We start from the raw sequence: 24,820 nt of genomic DNA, 5'->3' as shown, positions 1-24,820 counted from the left end.
TGTGTGACCAAATGTTAGAAAAACAGTCTTTATTGAATTTTTACTGTGAAAAACAACAATCTGCGCTTCAAACTGTACAACATACAAAATTTTCTGTTTCAAAAGTGTTTGGGATGAAACGGGGGGTGACACAAGGTGATATTAAAAACATTTAGGTGACTGACGATCTACTTTATGCTTCACTGAGGCTGTCGGCGATTTGGGAGAACCCTGCAGCGTTGAGGGCTGTGACCAGGTTCTCCACAGTGGCCTGCGCCCCCTCTCTGTCCTGCCAGGCTACAAGCAGCAGTTTGGCCTGCATGTCCACCTCTTCACTATCCGTCTCGATCTCCCGCAAGTCTGCAGCCTTCATCTCCAGCTGCTCGGCCAGGGTCTTCCACTGAGCGCCCAGTTTAACTGCTACATCGTCCATCTGCTGATTGGTCACCAGTTTGCTCTGCATGCTTGGACCTGGACGCAGCACAAAGATGAGGATATACAGTATTTATTAGTCTATCTGAGCGTAATACATTCACCAAATTTGGTTCATAAAGAGCTTCACCCACTCCTAAATGAATAAAGCAGACAGAGACCGTAAACCAACATGATTTTGAGCAGTATAAATGTTTTGAAGGAGCCACACTGACACATTTGTTTTGGTTTCACTTTCAGCATTGTTTTCAGCCGCTTCGAGTCCACAATGGTGGAGCTAAAGCAGTTCCACCATTTTGGGCAGCAGTTTGGCCTACATGTCATTTTGTCACCTGGGGACTGAAAACAGTGCTGAAAGTGAAACCAAACAAATGTGTGTTGTGTGTCCCTTCTTGTCTCTACTCCATTCATTTTGGAGCAGTACACTCCTGGTTAAGTGTTTCTCGCATAGAACAAAACTGCTATATGGGTAAAAATCCAAACTGTCACTTAAACACTTTAATATCACTGTAGTTTAAACAAGAGTGGACATGAAGGAAAGGCAGATAAAGGCAGGTGGTGGTCAAGAGGTATTTTTTCAGTTGAGAGTCACTTGGAACTCACTGTCGTTGCTCTCTTTGAGAAGATTGTCTCCATTATCATCATCATCCTCCTCTCCTGTCTTGATCTCTTCAGAGGGGATGTCCTTCTACATGGAAGCAAACATAAGTGTGATGTCAGCACATTAATCAACAGGATTTATGTTTGTTGCTGTCTTTATGTTCTAATGTGTTGTCTATATTGAAAATTTTTTAAAAAAGAAAAAGAAAATTAATTCATCAGACAGAATGTAGCAGTTTTAGCATCCATCAGACAACTTTTGCTCACCGGCAGTTCTTTGGCCAGTTTGCTAACCATGCTGTCCAGGTAGTCTGCCAGGCTCTTGAACTTCTGGTTTGTTGGCTGAAAGAAGTGCGGGCTCCTCCTGGACAGCAGCCTGAGAGCGCGCCAGCCGTAGTTTGAATTCCGCACAGCCCTGTGTACATTCGCGGGAAGGGGGGGGGAGCAAAAGGAATACATTTAGATAAATCAGATACTCATTAAGGAGAAAACAGACTGGGGTCACTTTGGTGCATCTTAGATATATTGAAATGTTTTAGGACTTAGGGAGGAGGCACACATACTTGTACTCATCCTCCACCATGTTGGCTGGGTCAGCCTGTTCAATGGCCTCGGCAAAGAATTCGTCCAGGGACGGCATGAACTCCCTGAATGGAAAAAATGAACATGAACAACAAAGTTATTCTCAGAGGGAGTAAACATGAACACAAAGTGGCCAGTTGGCTCATTAGGTGCGCCTCAGTTTTCTGAGCCACTGACCTGCTGTCTGACTTGCAGGCCTCCATGTTGTCCTGGTTCAGGTTCCACAGTCTGGTCAGCTCGTCACTGTGAGAAAACACACACACAAACTTTTCTAATTGATTTGACCAAAAATATACTTTATTCACCAGACAGAGATAAATGGAAGCATAAACACACGCAACAGAAAGCGCCACCACAGTAATTCTGTGCTGTTTTTTTTTAATTAGTCCATGACAGAGTTAACTGTTTTAGTCAGATTTCTGTGACTTTTCCAGGTTTTTCATGATTGTATGAACCCTAGCCAGTACATTTTTGGTGATACTATTTTGACTTCTAAATGTGAAACTAAAAACTCACTACATCACCCTGCTGATGGATGCTTACTTTCCCATGAAGATCTTGCGGTCTGGGCCTTTTCCGAGGAAGTCCTCTGGAGCTTGTCTTTTCCGGGTGGGCCTCTTGGGTTTGTCATCTATAGTCCTGTGTGAGAGAGAGAGAGAAAATAAAGTGAGACAAAATGTCCTACTGACACCCAGCTGAGCTACTATTATTTTGCTGTGTATATTAACGCACCTCTCTTTCACGAAGCTTGGACACCCTTCATTTTTCCAAGCGTTCCAGTTCTCCTCTGTGTTGAGGATATGCTGTCAAAGATGAGAGAGACTGCTGTGGTCAAATGTGTAAACAGAATTCCAAAAAAACAAAAACAAATACAAATACCACAAAAATATTTAATACCACCATTCATTCCTTAAAACAAACAAACAAAAAAACCTACCTCAACCATGGTGGCAAACTTGTCTCCATCAGGAGGGATCTCTCTCAGCAGCTTCAAGGAATAATGACAGAGTAATTAGGCTTTACTTTTGTGTAAAAATTACATAAAATGTATCTAAATTGGTCTAAAATATAATAAAATCTTGGATATTATTGAAAATGTATATATGAAAATGGACAGACCTGGTAAACCAGTTTTGTTGTCTCTTCAATCCACGTGGTCTGGTCATCATTCAGAACACAGCTGGAGCTGTAAGAAGACAGAGATTGACCTTAAATAAATGACAAGGTAATGTATTAAAATTCCTCTTTTTCCTTTGCATTTGCACAGATGGGGCCTGAATGTTTGTTGTTCCTGAGGGTCAAAGGCATGCTGCACCTTTTGAACTTGACTTGGCCCTTCAGGTACTGGAAGAGGATGAGGTACTGCAGCAGGATGTGGCGTCTGAAGTTGCTGTCGCTGAGCTGCAAGTCCATCAGCTGGAGAGCAAAAAACACAAAGAAGGAATCGTCACACCCGTGTGTTGGGTGTTATGCTATTACATTAAATTAGGAAACACTAAAAGAGTGATGATTTATGCTTCTTTACTCATCGCAGTAGTGGCAATATTTAACACAAATACAATATAATCTTTAAGAGTTACATAAATTAAAGCCAGGCACTGTGACCAAGCAGCGTAAAAAGAATGTAAAAACAGATGATGGTGTGCAGCTCCTGCAATGCTTCTTCATGACAGCAACACTAGATGACATGGCTGCCTGTGGGCTCCAACACGTGTAAATGTCAGATTAAAAGTGGATCTGGTAGGTATTGGTCTTAAGAACCCAGGATCTATGGCATAGAAAATCTCGGCATTGCCAGCTGAGTTACACTCAAAAGGTCCAGCAGTGAGGCTCAGTGTCTTTATAGCTGTGTCCCTCAACGACATATGAACAGTGAAGTTTCTTTTGAAATGTTTTGGACTGATCAACAGTGACTCATACCAGCTGCAACCAACTACATCCACTAGCAGCTTATAAAAAACAGCCCTGTCAAGAATAATGTACTGTCTCTTAGTGACTCAAGCAGATCTAGAAAAAACACCCCAACTCTGAAACCATATGTGTCCAGGACAGGAAACCAACATTTTTTTGCCAGCTGGCAGAGGGGCTGTTAAATAACAAAGTTAGTCAACAACTTTCACAGAGCTGTACCAGCCAACTAAATCTGGCCATACTATTAATCTCCAAATGGTGGCTGACTGCCTGGCATACCAGCATAGCTGGTAGAAATTTCAACCCACCAGCCACAGGGGTAAAACTACCTGTGTTTCACTGTTGGCTGATGTGAAAACTCATGCATCACCCCTGGTCTGGGCTCAAACACATGTCAGTACACATGTCTGGGTGAGTACAGAATCTAGAAGCGGACTGGTCACCTTTTCACTTGTGAGGAACTTAGCAAAATAAACATGCTCTCCTCCAGATGTCCTGAGCTCCTCCAGCTTCCTCTTGGAGGCCTGCATGTCATCCAGCTTGTAGCTCTTGAATACTGCCAAGGTCTCATCTGAGTACTGGACAGGAAGAACATAAACTTACAATAAGATGTGATATTATTTATTAAACCAAATCTAGTGAAGTATTTGTACCAAAGATGTGACATTAGAGGAGGAAGTAAAATGGAGCAAGGTTGGTCATGAACCTGATAAAGACCTGAAGAGTAAAAAAAACTATCTTTCCGTGAATAAATGGTGAGGTGTCTCACCTTAAGGAATGTCATCCAAGAAAATTTATCGTAACACTGCACTGGGTTTCTGAAGTAGTCCTGAAGTGTCCAAAACTTCCTGTACAAGTTGTAGTCGATCGGAATGGAACTGAAAGCAAAATTCAGCTCAGGTGAATATCACTTGAAGCAATTTAGAACAAGAAATGAGGACAAGTGCAAGGGCGATGTATATTGAGCAGGCCTTGTGTATTTTAGAACATGGCTTAGTTACTGTGTCACTTACCACGGTGCAGGTGTATCCTCTTCTCCCATCTCTCCTTCTTCTACCTCCATACCATCTTCCTTTTCTTCTATGTGCTGCAAGAGAGGACACCGACAGATACAGCTTGACTGAGGAAGTTAGATTAAGTTCCTTGTACTCATTACCATGCTATAAGCACTTTACCTTCTGTCCAAGAGTGCTTTCTTGTTCATTTTTGTTGAATACTGTGATGTTGTCCAGGTTGAACTGGCTCTGCAGATTGAGACCTGGAGCAAACAGAAAAAAAGAAGCAAATGCATAAAAAGGGAGAATGACAGCTGCACATTCAGAAGCACTGAAAACCTTTTTCTATGAGCTACAGAGCGTGGGAGTGGCCACCATGGAGAAGAATAATGCATAACTTAGCCCACACCATTATTTTGTGTGCAACATCCTAGTAAACATGCACTTGAACTGCATTAAACTCGAGTGAATAGTTAAAAAAAAAAACATGCACATGTATTAAGCTGATACCTGGAAACAGTGCCAGGTGTTACTAAGTCCTCAGTGTAACCAATACATATTTTTGCAACATGCCAACATATTTTTTTTTTTTTTATAAACATGCTCTATTAGCTACATCAGACATGTCTTGAAAATATACACACACTGTATCAAATTCAGGGCACAATGATTAATTTATCTACATAAGTTACACACTTAATCACACAATACAATTAAAATGAGGTAACAATTGGCATCGAGCTCTCAAATTAATCAAATCAAAGTCAGGAGGTCTGTTTTGTGTGCACACAATAGCATCTTGGGCCTTGTGTGTGGTATTCTGAGGCCATGCCATGTAATTTTCTTTTTTCCAAGCAGACACTCCCAAACTCTATAGCACAGAGTCAGAATCAGAGGAATGGTCACCTGCATTTTGCATATCTCTACCTCACACTATATAGCGATTACCATCCAATAATTAGAATTTATCTTATTTTTCTGATAGGTAACATTTGAGCCTTACCCTTTTCTATACTAACGCTCATGTCTGCCAAAGAAAGGAAACCCAGGAGACCAAGTTTGTTCTTGTCAAAAATATGTGTATGGCATTTGAATTTTTTAACCTCCTATAGACTATTTATACACACACGATGCTCTCACCTGATTTCTCAGACAGAGGGAAGAGGCGAGCCAGGAAAAGCTGGATCCGACCACAGAATACTGTATTCTGGGATTTGGACAGCCTTCTTAGGAGATCTATAGACATGGACAGGTGTGTCATAAAGGGCCAAGCCTTTTAAGCTTGTCAAGTGTTGTGTGTCGATGGTTAAACATGGTTACTATTCTTACCGTTGCACATCCTCAACAAGTAGTTCTTCCCGGCCGTGTAAAAAGAGTTCTGCAAGGAAGATGGTGATCATGAACATGGCAGAATCAAACAAAAAATGTTTTTTAACAATCAAGAGTAAGCAGGAGAAAGCCTTCATTTGTTTTTATTGTGAAACTGTAAAAACGTAAAGCTCATTTACCGACTTCCAGGTAGAGACATTTTCCTCAACAAAAGAGAATATCCTGTCACACTGATCAAGAGGAAGACAGTCCAGCACATCTCCCAGCAGAAGGAAAGGAGTTGTGGCAGAGCAGATACCTGCATGGAGACAGGAGAAAGCTCACTTTATAAACACTCAAGCATAAACTTCTGTGGGTGAGTTACACTCACATGACCGATACTCATGAGATTTCACAGGAATATCACGTTAAATCTATGTTGGTGAGTGCATTACTGTCAACCATAAGCATCAGCCACCTACCCTCTGTGACTGCATCAATGCTAAGGTAGATGAGAGACAGGTAGTCATCACAGCTTGCCTTCTGCTCAACCTGTAAACAAACACACAAACACATTTCACACTCCCATATGGAAACAAGGACCTAGTAATGTAACTTGGCCCTAGAAACCACTACAGTAAAAATAAATAAATAAATAAAAAATTGCTCATTCACTTACAATCTGATCACCGAGGACACCCCTCAAAGCCTGGTCGAGTGTGGTTTTCTTCTCCGTCTCACTGTAGATGGAGAAAGCAAATCCCACAGTGAATTTTCATTTTGACGTTACGTGACCGGCTCGGCTGTTCTGCCTGCTGAATGAACTCCCTGCTGCGGATACTTACTTCCCGGGGATCTGGTTGAAAGCATTTATCAGAGGTTTGCTGGTTTTCCCACACAGGGCATTCCGGGCCGAAGCCTGTGAATATGTGAGAAGAAAGGCAAGACGGCTTCAAGCGGGAGAAAAGAGCAGCGTTGTGCGCTTAGCTGCGCTGCTATCGTAACGCTAACGTTAACTTAGCTGGCTAACGTCTGCTACTTATCACAACAACACCGGCAAAACGAACAAAAAACACACCGCTATCTACGGTATTCATCACAAAACAAGATCTACAGTGGCTACAAGTGTAAATACTAGAGGCAGTTGGGCAGTTTTCTCACCGTAAATTTGTCTTTAGCGTCGACAAAATTAAATAAGGACGGCGACATCTTTGCACAGCAGCGTGACCCCGGGAGACTGAGCTCAACTACTTCCGGTGTCCTCAGCTCCTTTCACTCAGGTTACTGTTAATATTAATATTTTTTATTACTCTGTAACTACAGGTAGAAATGTGTTGTTTGGTTCATTACTACAATACGCATCACTTATTATTTATTCATAAATAATGTTACTTTCTTTTTACTAGACTGGAGTCCAGTCTTATTTCTATTTCTATTTCTATTTCCAATCTTATTTCTTTTCTATTTCTTATGATTTTTCTCTTGAGAATTTTAACAACTGCAGCTGACCCAATTTGCCCCTTGGGAATAAGTAAAGTATTTCTGTTTTCTGATTTCTGTTCTGAAATCTGTCCCTGTATTTATTTATTTATTTATTTATTTATTTATGAGAGTGTTGCGGCCTCATTTTTTTTTTTTTTTTTTTAAATTTCAAAGCATCTTTTCCCCAAAATTGCGATGCATTTTTGCGATTTTTTTTTTTTCAGTGAAACTGAATGAATTGTATGGATGAAAACTGCAAAATTAATTGTGATGTTCAAGTACAATTTTATTAAAACTCTGACGCTCTGTTCCAGTGAGAACAAAAACAAAACAGTAAAGGTACTGTTATGACTGTGTTGACTGAGTAACCATAATTACGCTTCCTTAGTTTCCATTAAAAATAAATAAATAAATAAATAAATAGCCCAAGCGATTTCACTGGTTTCCTCCAGTTCATTTTCTCCATGAAAAGGTAAACTGTTTTTCACCCTCAAATCAAATTCAGCATTCAGATGAAAACGGGAGGTGGTATGGGTGGTGTGGTGTGTCTGGGTGTTTGCTGACAGGTGATGTCGTCGATGACATCACCTGCCACCAAAACCCTGGCACATGCTTTTCACCATTAGGGGTCAGGCTTCACACAGATTTGGATTTGTGTTTTAGTTACTCTTTATAAGCCTCGTGACACACATGACACCAACAAAGTCCCACAGTAGTCCCTCATCTGTCTCTCTCTCTCTCTATTGATCTATGTATGTATCTATCTTGTGCCTTTTCTTAATCTAGTTTAAGCCAGATGATGGCAGTGTTGTACACTATATGCCAAATAATGAGCCGCTGCTGCATTTGTTCACATGGAAACCCCGACTGATGCTGGTGATGGTGCGAGCTCTGCGCTCTCCTGCTGGTGATCCCTGCAGCATTTTAAAGTATAAATGCACGACCATCTGTACCTGGTGTTACATTTTAAACAGTGAATCAGCTCACTTGATTTAATCTTGGTTTAATTTGACAAGCTCTCTGCTGAAATCATAAGGCTTTGTGTTTTAAGCTCCATCATTCTCTTTGTTGTGAGCTATGCTGCAGTTTAAAAGAGGACAAAACAGGTCTGCAAGCATATAATAATGGATGGTCATTGAATGGCCTGGGTGTGCCATTAACTTTAACATAGAGGTTAGGGCATGGGTCAGGTTAGGGACAGGGCTAAGGTTAATTGCTGGCATTCAGTGATTGTGGGCAGGATTAATGGAAGTCAGCTGAATGTCATTATTGTGTGTGCTTATGTATATCTCCGTCCATGTGTGCAAGCAAGTGTGTGCATTTCCATGTGATGCAATGTATGCACGCAGTTGAACGCTGTAACTACCGATCTGCATGCCTTGGGTTGTGTTTTTGCTCCTCAAACAATGTCATTCAGCCGATTGGAACCAGCAGGGCATTACACAGTGACATTAATAATTAACTCTGATAGAATCGCTCAGAACATTGTAGATCTGCTGATCTGTGTTCTATTAAGTCTATCAACGGCAGTTTCACAGGTCAGGACCTCGGAGGTAGCTCTTACCCCGGGACGGTTCACCTTGGACGACATCACACAACTATTCCTAGTGACTGTATGTAGTTGAGCTGCAGCTGATGAGGTTGTGCTGATGTTCAAAACACTCTGGAGCTGTTAAAAAAGCAGGGTGGGGGTGTCATCTAGAAAGAGCTGAACGATCGTTTTTTCTTGCTGTCGTGTGGTGGCAGCGGTCAACAAAGAGGGAAGTAAGAACTGCTTTACCCTGCAGTTTTGATTGGCACTTTGTTTCTTGCAGAGCTCTTTCTCAGTTTTTGCGATGATAATCTGACCCTAAGTTAACAGCCAGTTCCATTATTTTATAAACAGCACACTACATATCTGACCGTGGCTCCCACCCCCCCCAGCCCAACTGACACAGCGTTTATTGAACCTGTGCCAAAAACTGATGAAAAGCAGAAAGGGAGTGAGTAACTCTGGGCCTGCAGATAAGGGCTCAGCACCAGTCAGCAGAGCGAATGTGGAGATGTGGTGAATGGAAGTGGAGGGGGGGTGGTGAGTTACGTTGAAGACAACTAGATTTTCACGCTCCCCGTTAGTTGGAGATGCAGACACAAGTCTAGACAGGCTTTACGGCAGCAGGTGCAGGCCTCTTTAACACGTTTATATTGATTTTTAAAGTGCAAATAAAGTGCACTTGAGGTAAGTGCTCGGGAAATTTGGCCAAATTCACAGTTTTTCTCTCCTCTTGGTATAAATGTAATGAGAGGAGCCCTGAACAGTCTCCCATGCCTTGCAATCAAATAATCAAGCTCAACATGAGAGCCGAATAATTGGATGAGAGGGACTCGGAGACAAATGACTGAGGGACAACAAAAAGAGCATTGTCCGCGTTGTTGAGGACAATCTCCAAAACAAGAGCTTAACACAATGCTTTAACCTCTGAGGTCAAGCCTGCAAAGGAAAGCGATTTTAGATAGGTCTGCTACATGACTGGTCTCATACTAGGGCTGTCACAATATCAGATTTTCACTACACGATTATCATGCTCAAAAGAATTCACGATAAGGACATTATCGCCACATCTACAGAAAATTCATCTTCAGCTCTGTTTTATCTTGTGTGTGATTTTTCTCTTTTGTGGTAAATGAATTACACTCAAAATACAAGTGTGGTGGAGAACGAGGCTCTAACTGCATCAGGTATGTATCTGTGTGTGTGTGTGTGTGGTGGTAGGGGATGGGAACACAGAAAAGACTGGAAAGAAACAGAAATGATTTAACAGGTGCCGGATTATTTATATGATATAACAGGCGTATTATTAACATTATGTCAATATTTCATTTTCAAAATATCATAATTAATATCATAAAGAGTCATGTCATGTAAAAGAGGGAAACCCATCAGCACTGCAACTCTTTTTCTAACAAGCCAAGGCATGGTGTTCTTCACTGAGGGGAGGGTAATGATAAAGCCTCATCAGCTGTATGGATATCATTTTTCTCGAAGTGTTTCAGCCATAACTCATAAACTTTATGAAATACGTTTACAGTCATGACATCCTTACTTGAGTTCTCGCATTCTCCACAGGTGATGGAAGAGTGTAACTTGTTCTCTGTACACTGCATGCATCATCAAGCAAGGAGAAAAAATAATCATGGCTATCTCCCACTCAGCCCCCCCATCCCTGCCACCCCCTCTTCTTTCCGCTCTTATCCTTTGGCAAGCGCTACAGATCCTTGGGAGGGAAGACAAAGCTTCTTCCCTCAGGCGGTCCAAACCCTCGAGTCTCACCATTAGCACTTCATTGTTATGTAGAGCACTGTTGTCTCTGTCTATCCATTGTCCGAGTCTGTTATGTGTTCTACATGTCAGAGTGATTTTCCATCAGGACTGAAATGCATTCCCGACGCCTGGGTGTGTGGTAATAAATGGAACTTGGACTTGAGGACATGACAAAACGTACACCTTGAACCCCTCGGGGAGCATCACATTATTCATTACTCAAAACACTTGTTAATCATCATCTCACGCCGAGAATGATAGGACTGCGCAATGAGGAGATGTACATCAAGCCACATGAGTTATCCTTGATTGGTGGTCCACCTCAGAATAACATTAAGTCTATTTCAAGGAGCTTGGATGGATTTCCCCCAGACTCTGTGGTTTCTTTTGTGAACGCTTTGGCTGAGGACGGAGTTTAAAGTCATTTGATGGTTATTCAATGATTAGCCCAGGGTGTGGGGACCATTTAACACGTAAAAACGGGATGTGAGAGGGGCCATGTGCGTACATGAAGAAAGAACATACTTGTGATACTGCCAAACAGGAAATCTCCCCAGTGTCCCCATCTTCTCTAATCATATTCCTTTTTTCTTCTGGAAAAGGTATAGTTGTTTTTATGTGCAATTACTTGATTCACATCCTTGTGTTGTTTCACCTCACAGGGGTGTTTGGGATTGGTGCCAAAAAAGGCTTGAATAATGTATGTGATGCATTATATAGCAGCTCTTGTCAAGGTCATCAGAATTTAAACTCACAATAGGTTATTCTGCAGACTGGAGGAAAAAGGTTATGCAATCTTTACTTTGCTATGTGCATTTAGGAAAAAAAAGGACTTCAAGATTTAAAAATGACAGCAGATGAATCAGTGACTTTATTAAGAAATTGTCATGACAAAAACCACACAAGCACAAAAACAAACAAAACTGAAGCAGTCACTGGTAAACTGATAATAGCCATATTGCATGCTTGGACTGGTTCTTTATTTCTTTCTTTTTTTTGTGCCAGAATTGGAGAGAAAATGCTCAATTTTATTCACTATTTTGGCCATTGCCTTGCCTCTGGGCTGCTGTTGTCCCCCTGATTCATTTCAGACATATCGTTTTCAGCTTCTGGACCATTAAGCAGGACGTTCTTGCGTGTACTGAAGTCATGTGTTCGAGGATACAGAAGGAAATCGTAGATAAGAGCGGCTGCAATGCCTCCACACATCGGCGCCAGCCAGTACACCTGGAATCAAAGCAGAGTGGGGATACATTTCTTTCTTTTATTGACAAATTTAAAATGCATGTGGGAATCTAAGAAAAAAAGCAAGCTTTGCGGTCTTTTGAAAAGTTAGGATTACCCAGTGGTCTTTAAATGTCCCACTTATCAAAGCTGGCCCAAAGGAGCGAGCAGGGTTGATCCCACATCCAGTGAAATTGATCTGAAAATGGCAAAACACAGAGGTTATCATTCTCATCAGAAGATTATTTCAATGCAATATTTCAATAATATCAGAATACTTTATCAGCCCACATGTACAGAACAGCCAGTCCACTTGTGCATACTGTTATTATATATATATAAAAATATACATTAGTTAACTTGCATGAGAACAGCAATTTGAATTAAGAAAGGAACAATTTTACAGATTTTTGTAATTAAGACACCTTCACACTGCTACTTTTGCCTCCTTTAAAATCAACCTCAAGGTGCTGAATTATTAATAAAAATGCTTAACATTTTGGGTGTAGGACACACAGTATTTATATATACTACGTCATACGTATTAGCCAGTCTGGCAATAAGACTGCCTAAGCTTTGAAAACAGTCTGGAGACATGACTCGGGCTTATCTGAGGAGGAGGAGGAGGAGTGGGATAAAACCGGTGGAATAATAAGGATTCTACCAATTCCATCTAGAATGTGTAACTTATGAATATACATACATACATACACTCCACCTGAGGGTGGGGGATGACAACCTTTCACACCGTAGCCTCACAGGTACTGATTAGAAATACAGATCACAGCATACATCTGCATGTGTTTAGGTGTGCACATGTGCTTATTTGTATTTAGTACACCCATATGTGGGTTTGTATGGTTTTTGTTTGTGTATATTGACCTGCATACATGGGTGGGTGTGTATTTGTATACATGTAGGGATGGATATGATACACTTGATTACATGTATACACACACATCTATGCATGTATGAATGTGTATATCTTACGTTGCATATATAGATGTGTGAATGTATGTACATAAATACAAGTTATCTCTGTTCAGCTTCAATTTGATTCTTAAATAACTTTAACATGGCTTTGTTCCCTGATATATTGTCAGAAAATCCCACTATAAAAGAATTGAACAGTAGACATTTCTACCATTGTTAATTTTCCTCTTAATGCAACAAGTAACACAGGATGTATATGTACGCTTATCATCCACTTACAGCTGCAAAGTGCCCAAGCCCCACTGACAGCCCAATAGCCAGAGGTGCAGAGCCTGTAACATCACGGCGTCTCTTATCTGTCACCGCTATCACACACAGAACCAGCTGAAGGGTGGCAATGAGCTCGATAGCGAAGCCTTGTCCAACAGACACCCTGTTTAGCTGTAAAGGACAAAACAAAACCAACATGCAGATGTTGTCAGTTGCCAAATAGATTTTATAGATGGAATGAATGCCACAGCTCACATAACATGCAAAACAATTGTTACTCTTATTCAAATTACTGTGCACTGTCAAAAGATAAATGTCAAAATGGACATAGATGCCCCCCTCACCTCGTTAACCCCGAGGGCGATAATGCTCTTGGGCTTGACTGCATACACGATGGCACTGGCTACAACCGCACCAAGCATCTGAGCCAGGACGTAGAAGACAAACCTGAGTAGGCTGATCTGGCAGCTGACCATTAGACCCAAGCTGACTGCAGGGTTGAGGTGGGCTCCGCTGACGTGACCCAAACTCTGTGCCAGGGTGGCGATGGCCAGCGCAAAGGCCAGAGACACCTTCAAGTCCCAATCAAGACTAGCAGAACCATTCTTGGTTCCAAGAGCAGAAATTATGGCAATGAATATGAACAGCAACATACCGACAAATTCTGCTGCAACAGCCCGCCAAAAATCCCATTTTTTTAGTTCTGTCATCTCTGCTTTGGGTCTGTCTGCTGTGTATTAACACAGCATGGGGGTTGTTCAGTATTTATAGTGAAGGTTTGTGCAGAGGGGAGGAGAGAAGAGATGAACCAGGAAAAAGATATTTCACATGACATTTGAGGTTCACACATGCTTGAGTAGCTAGAGAGATCTGCCATCAACCAACACCCTGGTTTTGAAGATTTGTTTTTATTTCTAATGCAAAACTGCATGGTATAGAGGCATATTCCCACTCAAACACGCTCCTTTGACCATTCTCCATCACCAACATCCTCCAGAAGTGGCTCCCGCATTTGAGCCTCCATTTCTGGGCCACAGCAGCACAGGATTTTTGCTCGTTCACTCAGCGGCTCATCTCTGGGTAGAAGCAGGTAATCATAGAGGAGCGCTGCCGCCACCCCAGCGCTCATTGGTGCTGCCCAGTATACCTGAAAAATAACGTCACATCAAACATGTCTTAGTGAGATATCACTCCTGAATTTAACAGTTACAGAACACTGACGTAACAGTGAACCGACGCTCACTCTACATACCCAGTGATCATCAAAAGACTCTTGAATAAGCGCAGGCCCAAAGGATCGAGCTGGGTTGATCCCACATCCTGTGTAGCTGATCTATAAACAATGTCAGAGGAAAGGAGCACTTGCCCTGTGGTTATAGGTATGCTTGGGCTGAGGCCAGCTCATGTTATGCCAATCCATTGTATCACGCCACAGCAAGATGGATAAAACATCTCCTAAACTAATGAGAGGAAAAAAGATTTTGATTTTCTTACCCCGGCTAGATGTCCCAGCCCTACAGACAATCCAATAGCCAAAGGTGCAAACCCACTGACATCACGTCTATTATCAGTGACTGATATAACACACAGGACCAGCTGGAGTGTGAGCAGGAATTCAACAGCAAAACCTTGTCCTGGGCTGATTCCATGCAGCTGAAATAGAAGACAGGGAAACACTTCAGTATCCTCTCTATCCTTTACAACTCCTTGGATCAACACAATTCAATTTGCATAACTAATCGAACATCTGGGCACAAGTTCTAACAAGACCCCACTTCCACAGCTCTTGCGTCAGCTGTTAGAGCTGCAAGCCTAAACTCAATTTGTCAAACCCAAATTAGAACTAAACATGCTATTTTGAAAAAGGTAGCTATACCACAACAGTTTTATAATTGCCTGACTGATTCAGTACTCAGCAAAGTGACTGTGGACGACAACACAGCCTTTCATCTGATCAAAAACACATGCCTTGATAAGTGAAAGCCTGTATTTGCTGCATGACAACTGCAAAACCCATGAGGTATTTCATTAAAATTTGACATTTAAATAAAGCTGTGTTGTCAGCAGTAAACCAGAGTGTGCTAATCTTAAATTAGAAGACAATATTAAATGAGTGTCTGGAGTTAACACGAAAAACAAGTTTAAGGCAATTCCAAAATGCCACTCAATCTCAGGCCTTCAGAGTGAATGTCATTTATTAAATCATGTAGCATTACCCTGCAAATTGGATTCACATGCTTTGTACCTTACCTTGTTAACGCCAAGTGAATCAGTGTTCTCTGGCCTGATACCATACACAATACCACTGCCAGCCATCGCTCCCAACATCTGAGCTATAATGTAGAAAAGAGCCCGGAGGACACTCATCTGGCAGGTGACTAGGAAACCCATGGTGATGGCAGGATTCAGGTGGGCACCGCTGATGTGACCTAAGCACTGGGCCAGCGTAGCGATCGCCAAGCCAAACGCAAATGCCACTTTCACCTCCTGGTCAGGGTTAGAGTTATGGGGATTCCCTATAGCTGCTGAGAGGCCAGTGAAGACAAAGATAGTCATCCCCAGCAACTCAGCCAGAACTGCTCTCCAAAAGGCCCAAGTTTTAATTTCTGACATGATTGCTCAAATAATTGGGCACAGTTCAATCGCTATACCAAGACTGTGACATAGGGCTTCTGTCGACTTCTGCTCCCACCATCAAACCAATTGCATTGCTGTGAGTGACATTACCTGCATGCATGCAAGTGTGTGGCTTTAAGGAATCAGGCCTAATTACAAACAGCTGAGAGATATGGTTTTTCAACCAGTGAGAGTGACCTCCACGTTTCTCCTGCCCTGTTCAGTATTTTTCCAGTTAAACAGGAGGCGGTGCTGCCTTTACTCCACCACTCATAAAAGACTGGACCACACTGTAATTTCAGTTTTGTCTGGGATGGACTGAAAACAGAATGACTCTTAAGAACTTTTTGGATGGAGGGCATGTTCAGTTAGCTGAAGCGACTGGCCCGTACAAAATCATTTTGTAAAATAAAATCTTAAAGTTCACGTGTCAGATGATGACATGAACTGATACATTCACCTCAGTCTTCCTCTGTTTAATGTTATTACTTTTGATAGAGATTCCTGCATCAGTGATTTCATTCATAATCTATTTTTGAACAAAAAATTATTGCATGCAAAGTAGATTTCCTGCCTTGGCTGTTCTCTTGGAATTTTTCATTGTTTTGTTGTTATAATGTAACATTTTCCTTTCTCTCTCTCTCTCTCTCTCTCTCTCTCTCTCTCTCTCTCTTTCACACTCTCTTCATTTCTGATATGTTTATATTTTGCGTAATATACATTATGGTGTATGTGCCGTCTCCAGCTTTCCCTCCTGAAAATTTTGAATCTCAATGTGATGTTCCTGAATAAATACGTCAATAACGCAAATACCTCAGTAAAAACATAAAATAATGTGGTCCTACGTCAGCTGCAAACTGGCATATTTATAACTGTAGTGCACTGACCTTAAAAACAGCATTCATTAACAAATGATAAAGGGATTATGAGAAAAATATGATTCATTTTAATAATGTGCAATGCATATTTAATAATTTGGCTGTATTCCAGGTACATGTCGCATTAGATATGCAGAGGACACCATCTGTTGTGAATTGCAATAATGGGAGATTTGTAGGTTTTTGCAGGACATTTTCAAAATGTCACTCTTATTTTTCATTCCATTGATTCTATTTTGAGCATGTGTCATGCTGAGCTGCCTGCATTGAAGTTAGCTCCAGTCCTATGCTGCTGTGGGGGAAATGGGGCTTTTTGAATTCCGACAAGAAAACCAGCCTCCCATTCTCTTCTTCTGTGTCAAAGAGTCGGCAGGTCACAGGGTCACGCTGCTTCTTGTTTTGTTGTCAGGACTGAGCATGAGAAACCTGTCACTCCAGAGCCCCTGACTGTTGTTAGAATGGTTATCCATCCAAAGAGTAGCAGACATTTTTTTTATCATCAAGGAAATGTTTGCACTTTAATTTAGTTTAGTTTATATCTTGTGTCACATCATACAGCTGTTTGCTACCGCCAAAAAAACAGGGTTTTTTTTTTGACTATGTAGTAGATTATATCCACACATATCTGATTGTGCAACTTAATGCTTGGTGAGAGATAAGATCCTGGGAAGAAGATGTGATGTGTAAATGTGTAAAAATGAAAACCTAGTATTGTATATGCAGCAGAAGGAGCATGGTGATTGAAGAGTGCAGAGGTGACTGGACAGAACAACAATGATGCGCCATCAAGCCAAAGAGAAGGTGATTGTCTTATTATGATGATGATGATGATGAAGCAATACATTTCAAATATCAGCATTCTGGGAAGCATACTAACCAAGTCTGCAAAATGTTGCCATCTGAAAATTTTTAACTTTGGCAGAACATGTTTGCTTACAGTAGCAGCTGAGATGGACTCTGATAGTATTGCTTTTTCTTTGTTCATAGTCATAACAGCCAAGAGGTCCCTAACACTGTGAATAAGATAGAAAATCTGCAGTATGATCTATGTTTATATGGAAAACTGTATAACAGGAAAGCACTAAGAGCCACAACTGTTACCAACAAGTGTTTTATTTACTTAAAAAAGTGAAAGACAATTCAAGAGTGTGCACAAAATATATTATTCATCAGAAATAACAAGTTATACAGGCACTTAGAAATATGCATACAAAAAACAGATGGCTCCACATAGAATACTGATATGGGAAACATTTTTTTTTTAAACACAAAAAGCTGCTCCGTCAACGTTCTCACAATCTCAGTGTGTGTGCTTGAGTGGCAGTTTGGGTAAAAATCGTGTGGTGGCCAAAAAAACAAACGAGTGACTTAAGAATGAGGCACTAACTGACCCGTTACCACAACAGAAATCCTCATTGGTATCTCAGCGTAGAACAAATCGCTGACATCCTAAAGTAAATTCGATAGCTTTTGTACAGGAGTATAGACAAGTACTATGACACTAAATGGTAGTGCTGGGATGGTACTACTTTGACGACATCTCCACAGTTGCGTTGTCGTTGGCTCCGTTGACGTCGTAGTCTCCCACGGGACCACTGACGAGGACCTTCATACGGTCTGGGAAGTCGTCAAATTTGGGCGACAGGAGGAAGTCATAGATGAGCGCTGCGGCCACGCCACCACACATGGGCCCCACCCAGTACACCTGCAACAGAGAAGTCCGATCAATCCCTGAGTCACCGACACCACCATCATGCAATGAAATAACTGGGCTAACTCAAAGGTTTTCCTTTAACTCCACTGAGCTAATAATAAAACAACAGAAATGCGATTACAGATTAACTCCGAGATACAAAGGCCTGTGGATGGTTTATGGAGCTACTGAATTATATAGGCATGACATATAGCAGCAACTCACAAAAATGTGAGGTATTTGTAAAATGTAGGAGCTCGTGGGCTCTCCTGTCTGACTTACCCAGTGGTCTGCGAAATTATTTGTGATCAAAGCTGGACCAAAGGAGCGAGCGGGGTTGATGCCGCAGCCTGTGTAGCTGATCTGTGTTCAACAACAAAGAGACAGCATGAGAGGAGGAGAATCCTCAGCTACATGGTATTGTGGTGTAATATGTTTAGGCAAGTGTGAAGAGTATGAGGTGAAACAATAAAAATGTATGTTTTTTTTTTTTTTCAGAGCTCTGTTATGTCCACTATAAAAAGTGTAAACACAATGGATGTTTGTAAAGTGAGACTTACGGCTGCCAAGTGTCCCAAACAGACTGAGAGGCCAATTGCCAATGGTGCTGAACCAGTGACATCACGCCGCCTTTTATCAGTCACTGCAATGACACACAGCACCAGCTGGAAGGTTGCCAGGAGCTCGATACCCACAGCTTGGCTTGGAGTGACACCAGTAGAGAGCTGTGAGATCGAGGGGGGAATCCAAAACAACAACAACAACAACAACAAGTTGGTCAGGTTGCATCACTTAAATGGTTTTTTCCTCATCACTACCACTTCCAACTGCTGGCAACAAGCTGGACCTAGTCCATCACAACAGAAAATCTGACCACAATTTGGTACAGACTCTGAAGTAGCACATTGCTTATTCATTTTTCATTTGTGGACACCTTGATCAATAATATTTATGATTGGTTTTGCAAAGAAGACAGCTGCTTGTATTCATTTCAAGTAGTTTAAGGTTAAAATTCAGTTTCTTGAGAGTCACAGCACTTTAATAGGCTACATCCAATATTTTCCAAATGACAGCAGAGGAAATGAGTTAGGAGTTGATTCATTACATTTTTTTTTTTTGCTCTCAGCTGGTGTGCAACAGCATGCTGTAATTGTGTATCATCACCATCCAATTACAAGTAATGATAAAGTCGAACAGCACAACACAAACAGTGCCAACTGTTATATTTATCAATTCAATGCATGCACCACCACACACACACTTTTCATCTAAACCTTAGATTAGAGATGCACTTTAAATGCATGCTGTTACGTCACGCTGCATGCCGATACATTTCCTGGCACTGCAGGAAATTAAAGTGCTCCCATATATAGACTACGTCACATATTTTCCTGTCATGATCTGTCAACAAGCATGATATGAAAAGTTTCACTTACAGAATTGACCCCCAGTGAAGTATTGTTGGCTGGACGTACTCCATACACAATGCCACTGGCCAGGGCTGAGCCTAGCATCTGGGCTATAATGTACATGATTGCCTTGAAGACACTGATCTGGCAGCTGGCGAGCATACCCAGGGTCACTGCAGGGTTCAGGTGGGCTCCACTGATGTGACCTAAACTCTGGGCCAGTGTGGCGATGGCCAGTCCAAAGGCCAGTGAGACCTTCACCTCCTGGTCTGGATGGCTGTTATTTGAGTTTCCAATGGCTGCTGTGATGCTGAGGAAAATAAAAAGGGTCATGCCAACCAGCTCAGCCAGGACGGCCCTCCAGAAAGCCTTGCTTTTGAACTCTCTCATGGTGGCTGTGTAGCTGTCCCGCTGCAGGGCTCGTGGTGGTCCTCTGTGATGGGTGTGTGTACTCACAAACAACAGCAACAGGCTGCATATATAAGGCTGGGACTGATAATGGTAAGGGGGCGGGATCTAAAAAAGTGAAAGGGAAGGCCACACTGAATTAATGAGAAATCCAAAAGGCTGGTCTCCCACTTCCCTCCCTCTTCTCTCTACCCTCTCCCTCCCTCCCCCTCTCCTCGTCCTCCTGCCCCTCTCCCATACAGCACCTCCCTGCACTACTACTTTCTGCTCTTTGGACTTTGCGAGTAATAGAATTAGACACCGAAACACGTTATCCAGAGTTAACTTTTCCATTATTCAAAGGCATTTAGTGTTTAACTGCTGGGTTTCTGATCATAACTTGTGAGCCAGGAAACATTAACTCTTTAAATCGAAGAGAATGACGTCCAGTGTAAATTAAACAATCTAATCTTCACAACCTTGAGTGACTTCTGTTGTCCCTTTCACCCCTGCGGATGTACTAATAGCATTGGTCAGTGACAGTACACAGGCCAGACAACTCCCTGATATTCTTGTCATTTTGGGTCTCACCCTTCCTTCCACAGAAAAGCTTTTCAGGACTTTACACGACTGTGTGACTCAAAGGACATCCTGGATGTGAGATCTGGAACAGCCACTGGTAGACAGATAGACAGACAGGCAGAGAAAAGCCATTTATTGTATCCGTTCTAGACAAATGACAACACGCCTCTGTATATTAGATCAAATAGGAAGATATTTTCCAAAACAAACAAATGGATGTTGCTCAAGAAGATTGTGTAAATCAGTCTGACAATCAGAATGAGATTGAATTGAAAGGTGAATCATGTGCCTTGATCACAAGAAACAAAAAGTTTTTTACCTCTGGTTGCAAGAAAATTTAGATATTATAGGACACATTTACAATATGTGTGCCTCCCAAATGCAGTGACAATAACTCCAAGGGTATGTATGAACTCGAAGAACATTTACTTAATGCTGATTAGATTCGCTATGGAGTAAAAGTGGTGGGTAAAACATCAACTCTGAGAAATGACCTGCCTGTTGCACCTGACATCGAACTCAAACAAGTGTGACAACAAACAAAAAGGACAGACAAAACCACCGAGCAAAAAAAAAGCAGTCCACATGTGACAGAAATGTACACGTCAGTCAGATCATAGCACATTATGTTATGGAGTGTGTGTGCGTGTGTGTCAATTGATTGGTAATGCTGTTTTCATCTCGGAAGATATTCAAGTGCCTGAAAACACACTTCACTTCTCAAAGTCCAAACTTCCCTCTGGTCTAAATAATTCCATACATTTCAACAACCCAACTATTTTTAGATCATTACAAAGTTTATGCAGCATGTCAAATTAATATATTCTAGGGTGGTTGTGGCTATGATTGTGACTTTGAATATCAAAGCAGCTAATCTTACTTTTTAATTTTTTTTTTTCTTTTTTCTTTTTTTAAAGAGCACCACAGACAACCAGACGGAGATAAGGGAAAATGCTCTGCTCTAAAACTACATCGTGACCTTTCAATTATTAACTGTGCCAGTGCTGGAGAGCTCAGCGAGGACACTCTGAATGTATGGTCTCGTGGTTTGGCTCTGTTTGGTGGCCAGGAAGTTTACAACCGGCTGTTGCCATGATGATAAGGACATTTCATTTGGCAGAGAGGAATTATGACGTATCTTCCCTTGCATTAGGCTATTCACTGTATTGTTTGTTCTGGAGAGGTGAAAGTTACATTCCCACAAATTGGGATGTATAAACAGAAATATTAAGGTTTACAGGCTACAGATTTCATATAAAATGCTGCATCATTTTCCACCTCTTATCTTGGCAAGCTGAATGAAAATGATATGTGCTTTTGGCACAAGTGTCAAGAAAAGAGTTCAGTACAAATTAGAAGGTATGAAATTGATTTTCAGGTTGCAAAGTGCATATGCCAAAACCATTAGAGATGAGCTGCCAAGTACTTAGCATGCAAAGTTATAAAAAACCATGTCCAAGAATGTGGATCAAATTTCCATTTGAGCTACTGCCAAGACATTATTTTCATAAGGTAAAAGGTTTATGATGTTTTTTTTTTTTTTTTTTTTTTTGGCTGAGCTGATTTATTAACCTTGCAAGATCAGTGTTATACAAGACCTATCTGATCTGTGCTCAAACAGTCTTATCTTAGTACTCATCCCAAGGCTAGAAAGTCATTATTATCATAAGTCGTTCATGGGTGGTAGGAATGGGTGTCTCTTCCTGTTATTTTCAGAGAATTATTCGCGATTAAAGACACCGTGAAATGGAGCCTTACTTTCTACATTTTATGTAGGCCTAGTTCCTGTTGAAACAGGAAGTTTGGGCGGGTCATGGTGCAGGGAAGGATCATTCACAAGTGCAAACCAATAGGATCTAAGTTTGGGAGAGAAACGCAGTTTTATTTGATTGGTGGATGAGAAAGGACGTTTAAAAATTTGCAAAGGTTTTATTGGTTGAAATGTTAATGTACTCCTAGTAGTGCAGGATGATGTCACTATTCAAGATGCCCTGTTTTACAGCAAGTGGAGGTCACGTGAGGTAATTTCATGGGGACTTGAACAGAGCTCGACACTGATTTTTTTTTTTTTTTTTTTTTTTTTTCGATTTGAAAGCACGTGTGCTCCTGAGTTAAAATTTTTAGGACCAAAAAATCTAGGAGCACAGACAAACCACATATTTTTGCTTGTGTGTTTGTACAGCTTTATAACTTAGAGCTGTTATTTTGCCCCGCTGCTGGGTCAAAGCATGGAGACAGGTATGTCCTAGAACGGCTGCATCAACATTTTCTCAATAACACAGGAAGGCAAACTGTAAATCATGCAATGCAGCCGCTACCTCTACATCCACCAGGGTCCCTGAAGCAGCACTGACCATAATGCCCTGGAAAAAGACACAGGGACTTGAGAATGGCAGCAGACAATGTGGACAAGTTTTAAAACCCAAGAGCAGCTGATCTGTTGCCTCAAAACAAAAACAATGATCAGGCTCAAAATTCTGGTTAATCCTCCTCCTTCCTCACAAACTACTTTAATCTTGCCACCTTGCTTTCTCAGCTTGCCCCTCTCTCTGTCTGTCTCTCTCCCCGGTATGTGACTGCTCTGATAATTTTCTTGGTCAGCAACGTCGCCCGTACAACTTGCATCTTTGATTTTTTTCACTGGTGAACAGCAGCAGGCGAGCAGCGTGCGGAGGTGGTTGTTATTGACGTATCGGAAATCTACCGTAACTCTATGTGTGGAAAACACTGCACTCACACAGGTATCCCTAATTTGCATTAGGCATTCACACACAGGATCTTTTAAATCACATATGCAAGTGAAATGGCTGCACTGTCAAGCCTTGTAGTCTGCATACTTTCAAGTGGTTTGGTCAAGCTTAGAGGTTTAGGAGTGTTAACCACATGATCCACAGCAGGGAAGCTTCCGGAGAAAGTTATGCAAGAGTCAGAGTTTGCACAGCCCATCCCTATCATGTACCTCAACAGAAACTTGGACATGTCTAACACTCAGTTCACATTTTTATATGACTGAAATGGTGATCTACGGCTATATTCATCCAACTATATTTCATTATGACTTGCATTCATCCTCAACCATCACCTCAGACGAGGTGAGCATATTTTGATGATTACAGAGATGATATAACAAACAAAAAGTGCCTTAACGCCTGAGGAGAGTGATGTTAGGTGATAGCTAAGGTCAAGGTCGGCTACTAGCTAAACTGGATTACAGCTGCAATAAATACTACGACTAGGCCACATAAAATGATATAAAATGACCTAAATATACCTTAATATATGCATACAACCTTAATATACACAAGCAGGTAGACACGCCAAATCATAAACCAAACATTAGATTACATTAAATTACCTCTTCCCTCTTGTTAGCTAGCTCCTCTCTGCAGCTACAGATAGATAAACAATGAGTTCAATGTAAACTAACATTGCTAGTTCAACCATGTTACTACTGTGGTAAATACTACAACTACATAAGCTAAAAAAAAAAAAAAAACACATTTCCCTGCCTTGATATATTCATACAATTGTGAGCTAACTTAATATAGTCACATTAGCAAGGTTGCACAGAAAATGAGAAGGTATAAAGTAAAATTGTACAGTTTATCTTTCATCTCTCCAGTTTGCTAGCGATCCTCTGGGTGCCAGTCATAGTAAGTCAGTAAGAGACACAATGAAAACAGCATTTGAATCTATGAAACATTCATGTAAGCATTATGGACTTTGTTATAATAATTTCCCTGCATATGTTTCATGTTTTACGGTGTTAACCATACGTACCATCTTCCAATTCAATTTATAATTACAGCTAATTTTTCTGAAAGCTCTGGCAGGCCTATATCCAGCTAAAAAACAAACAAACAAACAAAAAAACTAGGACTGAGTGTCTGGAAAATGTAAATGTCCACACTGAATGCTGCTTTTAACAGACATACGTCTCATAAAACTGAGCATGCTTTGTTAAATTAATGGCTCATGAGTGTCAGCATACCATTTGATGTCTAGACTTGAAGTAAATGACTTTCCTGTTCACTTATTTTACTTCACAGCCGATGCCAACACTTCCAAGTCACATTAATTGGATATTAATGGGAATGTGTTTGACCTCTACTTTCTACTTACTTGGCACCACATCCTCATCTCACGTGACCCACACTGCAAGGGGGGTAGGTAAAAATGACTTCCCTAATTGAGCCGTAAATTGTACGCTGGCTAAGAATTATGGCGCCATTCCACAA

General features: G+C 41.2%; 4 protein-coding genes across 4 annotated transcripts; all 4 read right to left on the bottom strand.

Annotated features, from left to right (window-relative positions):
- Nucleotides 1-12: 12 nt before the first annotated feature.
- On the bottom strand, nt 13-7,087 carry thoc1 (THO complex 1). The gene is made up of 21 exons (XM_030075413.1): nt 6,969-7,087; nt 6,653-6,726; nt 6,487-6,547; nt 6,290-6,359; nt 6,008-6,126; nt 5,829-5,877; nt 5,640-5,735; nt 4,680-4,762; nt 4,518-4,591; nt 4,274-4,382; nt 3,948-4,082; nt 2,909-3,009; nt 2,713-2,779; nt 2,531-2,581; nt 2,326-2,396; nt 2,137-2,232; nt 1,771-1,836; nt 1,575-1,658; nt 1,279-1,426; nt 1,015-1,099; nt 13-450 (listed from the first exon to the last, which is right to left on the bottom strand). The coding sequence occupies exons 1-21, from the start codon at nt 7,014-7,016 to the stop codon at nt 173-175; spliced, it is 1,965 nt and encodes a 654-aa protein (XP_029931273.1). The 5' UTR covers nt 7,017-7,087; the 3' UTR covers nt 13-172.
- Nucleotides 7,088-11,454: 4,367 nt separating this feature from the next.
- Nucleotides 11,455-13,771, bottom strand: LOC115375588 (aquaporin-1-like). The gene is made up of 4 exons (XM_030075036.1): nt 13,362-13,771; nt 13,027-13,188; nt 11,933-12,013; nt 11,455-11,817 (listed from the first exon to the last, which is right to left on the bottom strand). Exons 1-4 carry the CDS (start codon nt 13,725-13,727, stop codon nt 11,626-11,628), a joined length of 801 nt encoding a protein of 266 aa, XP_029930896.1. The 5' UTR covers nt 13,728-13,771; the 3' UTR covers nt 11,455-11,625.
- A 138-nt stretch (nt 13,772-13,909) lies between these two features.
- Nucleotides 13,910-15,752, bottom strand: LOC115375589 (aquaporin-1-like). Its single transcript, XM_030075037.1, has 4 exons — nt 15,268-15,752; nt 14,512-14,670; nt 14,270-14,350; nt 13,910-14,164 (listed from the first exon to the last, which is right to left on the bottom strand). Exons 1-4 carry the CDS (start codon nt 15,628-15,630, stop codon nt 13,970-13,972), a joined length of 798 nt encoding a protein of 265 aa, XP_029930897.1. The 5' UTR covers nt 15,631-15,752; the 3' UTR covers nt 13,910-13,969.
- Nucleotides 15,753-17,542: 1,790 nt separating this feature from the next.
- Nucleotides 17,543-20,081, bottom strand: LOC115375762 (aquaporin FA-CHIP-like). The gene is made up of 4 exons (XM_030075296.1): nt 19,641-20,081; nt 18,765-18,929; nt 18,487-18,567; nt 17,543-18,216 (listed from the first exon to the last, which is right to left on the bottom strand). Exons 1-4 carry the CDS (start codon nt 20,001-20,003, stop codon nt 18,037-18,039), a joined length of 789 nt encoding a protein of 262 aa, XP_029931156.1. The 5' UTR covers nt 20,004-20,081; the 3' UTR covers nt 17,543-18,036.
- Between the last annotated feature and the right edge of the window lie 4,739 nt (nt 20,082-24,820).

This window comes from Myripristis murdjan, chromosome 17, assembly GCF_902150065.1.
Source record: "Myripristis murdjan chromosome 17, fMyrMur1.1, whole genome shotgun sequence".
Classification (NCBI taxonomy): Eukaryota; Metazoa; Chordata; class Actinopteri; order Holocentriformes; family Holocentridae; genus Myripristis; species Myripristis murdjan.
This window is presented reverse-complemented; position numbering and strand designations above follow the sequence as displayed.

Coding starts and splice junctions, on each gene's coding strand:
- LOC115375762 (XM_030075296.1), bottom strand. CDS start 20,003: ATGAGAGAGTTCAAAAGCAAGGCTTTCTGGAGGGCCGTCCTGGCTGAG. Junction 18,930..19,640: donor CTTCACTGGGGGTCAATTCT/GTAAGTGAAACT, acceptor TCGATCTCACAG/CTCTCTACTGGTGTCACTCC. Junction 18,568..18,764: donor GTTTGGGACACTTGGCAGCC/GTAAGTCTCACT, acceptor TGTTGAACACAG/ATCAGCTACACAGGCTGCGG.
- LOC115375589 (XM_030075037.1), bottom strand. CDS start 15,630: ATGTCAGAAATTAAAACTTGGGCCTTTTGGAGAGCAGTTCTGGCTGAG. Junction 14,671..15,267: donor ATTCACTTGGCGTTAACAAG/GTAAGGTACAAA, acceptor CTTCTATTTCAG/CTGCATGGAATCAGCCCAGG. Junction 14,165..14,269: donor AGTCTTTTGATGATCACTGG/GTATGTAGAGTG, acceptor GTTATTTTTCAG/GTATACTGGGCAGCACCAAT.
- thoc1 (XM_030075413.1), bottom strand. CDS start 7,016: ATGTCGCCGTCCTTATTTAATTTTGTCGACGCTAAAGACAAATTTACG. Junction 6,360..6,486: donor GTGTCCTCGGTGATCAGATT/GTAAGTGAATGA, acceptor GTTTGTTTACAG/GTTGAGCAGAAGGCAAGCTG. Junction 451..1,014: donor TCTCAAAGAGAGCAACGACA/GTGAGTTCCAAG, acceptor TGCTGCGTCCAG/GTCCAAGCATGCAGAGCAAA.
- LOC115375588 (XM_030075036.1), bottom strand. CDS start 13,727: ATGACAGAACTAAAAAAATGGGATTTTTGGCGGGCTGTTGCAGCAGAA. Junction 12,014..13,026: donor GGCTTGGGCACTTTGCAGCT/GTAAGTGGATGA, acceptor TGCCATTTTCAG/ATCAATTTCACTGGATGTGG. Junction 11,818..11,932: donor GGACATTTAAAGACCACTGG/GTAATCCTAACT, acceptor CTTTGATTCCAG/GTGTACTGGCTGGCGCCGAT.